This window comes from Garra rufa, chromosome 12 (genome assembly GCF_049309525.1).
Source record: "Garra rufa chromosome 12, GarRuf1.0, whole genome shotgun sequence".
Taxonomy (NCBI): Eukaryota; Metazoa; Chordata; class Actinopteri; order Cypriniformes; family Cyprinidae; genus Garra; species Garra rufa.
Genome location: NC_133372.1, coordinates 18,011,546 through 18,017,545, shown reverse-complemented (window position 1 = coordinate 18,017,545; position 6,000 = coordinate 18,011,546). Strand labels below are relative to the sequence as shown.

The 6,000-nt window shown below is 34.1% G+C and overlaps 1 protein-coding gene across 1 annotated transcript in view; it reads left to right on the top strand.

The window, feature by feature from the left end:
- Window positions 1-5,696, top strand: part of srp68 (signal recognition particle 68) — a 119,893-nt gene extending 114,197 nt beyond the window's left edge. The window contains exons 13-16 of the mRNA XM_073851569.1: window positions 852-981; window positions 2,150-2,225; window positions 2,375-2,427; window positions 3,383-5,696. Coding sequence (XP_073707670.1) covers window positions 852-981; window positions 2,150-2,225; window positions 2,375-2,427; window positions 3,383-3,610 — 487 coding nt within the window. The 3' untranslated portion in view covers window positions 3,611-5,696. The remainder of the gene's footprint in view (window positions 1-851; window positions 982-2,149; window positions 2,226-2,374; window positions 2,428-3,382) is intronic.
- Window positions 5,697-6,000: the final 304 nt, after the last annotated feature.

The window sequence follows — 6,000 nt, the reverse complement described above, 5'->3', positions numbered from 1 at the left end:
AATCAAAATGCTAGGTGCATATGTAAACAATGACAAAATGGTACTTTAAATTACGCAGCATCATACTTAAAGAGTTAACGTAAAGAAATACAAATAATCAAATGAATTAAAAACGACATTTACTTGCCTGAATCGAAATGTGCGCTGTATACTGCTAGTTGTTATCCAGCCTTCTCTCTTCACTGCCACAACTCAGGCACGTCTTTCGGAATTTTACCGTTAAACACGTCTCAGAATGTTAGTTCCGGCCCAGAGGAAGCACCCAACCACCGAACGACAAAGATCTAATTTTAATTTAGACATTTTAAGCAGGACGATTGTATACGATCGCAGTCCCGCTGTACAATAGTTCTTGAAATGGTCTATACTGTTTTTGGAAGTGAAAAGGAACAGATTATTTACAGTGAATAACTCTAAATTGACATTCCCAGAAATCCTTGCGTTACATTTTACATTTGATGTTTCTTTGTTGAAATAACTATATTTCTTAGTTTTTTCTTATCAGTTGTGTATATTAGGGTTGTATGTCACACATAATGCTGTTAAATTAATGTCTGTTGCATTATTTCATGTTTAATGTGTGTTACCATGATGGTGTTTGGTGTTTGTGTGAATGACACTGTGCACCTTCTGTATATGATAGTATTTAAAAGCTGCGTGTGATGAGCTTTGGTTCATCATGTGACTTTCTCATTACCACCTGCTTTTGGTGGATATCAGTGTATTTGTGGTTGCATCACATTTTATACTAGAAACAAGACTATGCTTGCTTACATGTTCTGCCAGTTCTCTTTTTAAGTAGAAAAATTAAGAATACTTTTGAAATGTTTGTGTCTTTGTGCTTTGGACAGGTGTTTCTATATAGCTCAGTCCTATGTTCTGGTGAAGAAATGGAGTGAAGCTCTGGTGCTGTATGAAAGGGTTCTGAAATATACCAGAGAGGTCCAGTCCAAAGCCAAGAGCCTCAATAACAGCCTTAAGGTACCAAACATTAAACACTAGACATAAACTACACATTTTTGGTCATAATTTTGTGTATTTGGTGTAATGCAGTGTGTTTACGCGGTTTGAGGATCAAAAAAGATGAAGGAAAACATGAAATCACATCTTATGTTTATTTGAAGCGCACACTTAATAAATCTTAGATGTGTTAAAGGAGGTACAAAAAACAGACCTCTGTTGCAGCACGTGCTTTAATTTTTTTAAGTTCGTCATCTGGAAAAAATGTCCTGAAAGTGATTCCTCTGTGTTATTGTCATTATGTGGTTGGGGTGGACATCATTTGGAACCTCATGATTTAATTCAATTATTGGGGCTACGATATTTGATAAATGCGTAGATCTGATTCTAAACTTAGAATAGAATAAACATGTAAAATTTCACGTCCTTTACTCGTTTCGTAACAAAAATGGGTGATCTAAAACACAACTTTTGTCCTTAAAGCTCCCCGAGATCTTTTAAGTACAGCTCATAGGTGTAATTATTAAAGTTTAAAAACATTTTGAAGTAAATGCAAAGGGAGTTCCTCCTGTTGCTGTTGTGAAGAATGCAACTTTAACGTGCATCTAATTGAAAGATAAATGACACATTCTTATTTCAGTGTTTATTAAATAACTTTGTGGTTATTTAAGCAGACATACCTTCATTTAGATTAACAGCATTAATAGTATGTTCCTGTTGATTTAAAAACATGACATCCTAATATTTCTCGTCATGAAAAAAGCCACAGAAGCTGGAATGCTGTTAAACCCAAATAAACTAACTCACATAAAAGTGGTTTTAAAAATCATACCATTAAAATTACAGTTGATTTAAATAGGTTAGCAGCAAATTTAATGTACCATTACTTTCATCTGATTAAAAAAGGGAAAATCCTGCAATTTTCTGGTGTTATTTTACAAGTGATTGAGGCTGTTTTATCAAACTTCTCAACATATATCCTGCCACAAGATTGCTTGTGATTGCAAGATTTAAGTGTACAAATCATTAAAAAAGGTTAACAATAAGATTGTATTTGTACTTTTCTACGTTTTACTTTCAGCTATGTGGTTCTACTAGTTGAAATAGATATATGCTATTCAGTGAGTTCCACCATATAAACATTTTGGCATACAGTTTAGCCCTCATACTGTTACTCCATTTCACTTAGGATCTTCCTGATGTCCAAGAGCTGATTGCTGAGGTAAATGCTGAAAAGTACTCCCTCCAAGCTGCAGCCATCTTAGGTGGGTGAACATAACCGCAACCATTTCCATTGCACAAGAATCCAGTCATTCTTGTATTGACCTTTCACCCTCATCCACAGACACAGTTGCCATATGTTTTGAAAGCTTCATTAGCTGCAACTGACTGTGATATGGTATTTGTGTTTTAGACACAGAAGATGTTGCTGAGGTGCCAGCACAGCAGCAAATTAAAGACACTACGGTAAGGACAAATGGAAACTTCACCAAATATATCCAGACGTTGTGCCAGAGTTTACCTTTATTAGCATTGTTATGTGCCGCAGAAAAATATTCAGAGGTAAAAAATAAATAAATAAATAACTGATTGGTATAGACAAGCTCAAGGCCCTGTCTAGTTTACCATTTTAGACAATACATGCAGACATTTAACTGCTCTCTAGATGCTCATACACAGATGTGTTGAAGGGGAAGGATTAGGAGGAGAATAGTAAAATGTTGTTTTGCAGATTGCTTTGTATGTGTTGCAGCTTCATAGCGTGTTGTGCTCTGGATAGTTCATTTAAAAATTGATTTGTGATTGTTTACTCACCTTCTGGTTCTAGTTTGTATTTGATAGTGATCACATCTGTCAAGCAGCAAAGAGTATAGGCATAGGCATCATTTGTGGGTGGGACAAGTCCCCACTTTTCCAAAGCCATTGAAACAGTTTGCAGAAGGCATGTACAACACAGAAGATAGTTTTTCAGAAGATATTCTTGAAACTACTTATCCCTACATCTCAGGCAAAAAATTGAGAATCACCCTGTTAATGTTTTAAAGGAATAGTTCACCCAGAAAATCCTTAACCCCCCCCCATGCAATCTAACATGTAGTTGAGTTTGTTCCTTCATCAAAAAAAAAAAAAAAAGATTTGGAGAAATTTACCGTTAACTTTTTTGCCAAATTAATTAATGCTCAATTTCTCCAAATCTGTTCCAATGAAGAAACAAACTCATCTTTATCTGTGATGACCTGGTAAGTATATTTGTAATTTATTTGCCTTCTATGAAAACGTGAAATTAACAAACATGCAAAGGGCGGGGAATGTGTTAAGTTTTGTGAATGAAGGGTATTTACATTAATGCACATACTGAGCTGAGCTTGTGATAAGAAGGTTGGTTTTGAATCTTAAAGCTTTTTTCTTTTTTTTCTTTTAGCCTCTGTCTGACCGTTTGGACAATTTCCGGATAGACCCCTCCCTCTTGAGCAAGCAGCCCAATCTGGTGCAGTTCCCTCCAGATTTCCAGCCAATTCCATGCAAGCCTCTCTTCTTTGACCTGGCTCTCAACCATGTAGCTTTTCCACCTCTTGATGACAAGGTGGAGCAGAAGGGCAAGGGTGGCATTACTGGCTACTTCAGAGGCTTTTTTGGCTTTGGAAGCTAAGTCTGGCCTGTTTGGATGTATTTAAAGTCATCTGAATAGACCATAGCTCATCAAGACCAAGAGTTTCATTCGGATCATTGGATCAGACTTTTTTTTTTTATTATTATTATTATTATTATATAAATCCTGCCAAGTATATTTATCAGTGGTAATGCTTGGTGTCACTATACCTATTATCATCCAGAGTAAAAAGTTTTAGTCTATCTATATTTGATTTAATTTTTTTTAAAATAAGATGCCTTTGTTTGCCTACTGTAGATCTCAGTCTGCCTAGTACATTATAAAAGTGGGTTTATTGTTTTACTGAAAAAGTAATACTGAACATAGCTGAGGATCTAAAACATTTGTTCCAGCTGTGAGCTTTAGTGGTCGGTCAGTCAGTCGTTATGATCACATGAACTCAGTGTTCATTCTATAAGAGGATGTTACTGTCACTTGAACAATCATTAGTGACAGAAAACAGGAATTGCCCTCATCATGTTTGATGTATAGATAACATGAAGAACAATAGGATATATCATTTTGCATGTACCTTAGAAATATACACTGGCATAACTTTGTTTAAAAGTTAAATGACTTATATTTTAAACTATCATCTGAATACAAAGCCATAAAGAGGACAAGCGTGATTTGCTAGTGTTTTGTGATTGTCTACTAATATAATTTGCTAACTTTTCTTCTAAAGATTTTTTTTTCTAGTTGCTTTTAACTTGCAGATGACTGTTTGCTAATTTACTTTTTTTTTTTTTATTCCTTGTTTTTGTGAAACAAATGTTGGTGAGAATTCATTTAATCTTCAGTAGACAGACATTAACACCATTATGATGATCCTGTTAAAATGGTTATGAAATTATAAATGATAAAAGCAGAGTGATTTTTTTTTTGTTTTGTTTTGTTTTAAGTCTCCTGATTTAACAATAAAAAGAAAAAACTTTTTGGTCATCACTGCATGTACCATTGATTTGAACTGGGTCAGATATTAAAGATTTTGTCTGCCTTTGCATGTACGTGCAAATCAGGTTTGTAAGCATACCAAATGCATGAGACTAGACCAAACTTTAGTCACATTCTACCTATGATTAAGAAGTCTCGAGTAGATCTCTATCACAGCTCTTGACAGCTTTCTGTTGTCATCTGTTCATCTTCACATTCCTGACCACATGCACAGCGTTCCAGGCAGGGTGCATTTCAGGCCTGAGGAATGTTACACACAAGCGAGTTCAAACAGAGCTGTCAGTTAGAAGGCTGCTTTTTTTATTTGGTTGCAGCTTGAATTTTATTATGTTTGGTAATTGGTTAATCAGTTATATATCAGAGCACAAAAAGTCCTTTATTTTTTTTTATTTAGTGAAGGTAAAGTTCAGTTTATTGTGACACAGAATTAATAGATACGTCTATCAGCAGAATTTAGTGTTTTGTTTGATGGAGACAGACAACTAATTGTAAGGCCAAAATAAGCCCAAAATAAAATATCCGTTGGTATATACATGCAAGTACCACACCCAATGTGAATGATCCTCCCTCAATTCCAGGCACTCCTTCACTGCTTTGTTATTTTATTATTATTATTTTTTTAAGTATTAAAATACTGAATTAGTGGACATGCTTTATGTAATCTAAAACCAGTCCAAAAAAATAATAATTCAAACATTTTCTAATAATTGTATAATTATAGATGAAGTTTTTACAACATCCTATTAACTGAGAGGCTACATATGTTGTTAAACTATTTAACCACCACTTTAAAAAGTATATACTGGGATGAAACCATTCAAAAAATAATAATAATAATAATAATAATTAGGTACAGAAAAATCAACATTTAATTGTTTAATTTAATTCAGGTTAATGTAATTATTTTGATAACATTTATTCAGAACTAAAATATCACGGCTGACCAGACAGGAAAGGCTATTACACTATTTTCCCCACGGGCCCACCATGAATGCGCAAAAAAGTGTTTTTGTTAGTGTAGTTTTATGTGTCTGTGTTTGTAGTTGTTTGCTATTTTAGAATTATTAATAATTAATTATTAATTATTATTAAAATGCTTGATTTGATTGACAATAAATTTTAAAAATTTAAACTGATGTCCATATTTTATTAGTGTTACAACCCAAGTACTATCAAAAAGTACAACTCACTACGGTAGTGGAGTAAGTTATGACAACAATACTATTTGACATTGATCTTCACAATTTAGGGGTAGGTTGTACATTGAGACAGAAAAAAAATTGTTACAAAATGCAAAGTTTGTAACAAATAAATGAGGAAATACAAAAATACTATCAATACTACCTGGGTAAGGGTGGTAGAGAGAAAGAGGGAGTGACTAGGGCAAGACATTACGCCTCAATCTCTGTCACACCCTACCATGTGACTCTACATGT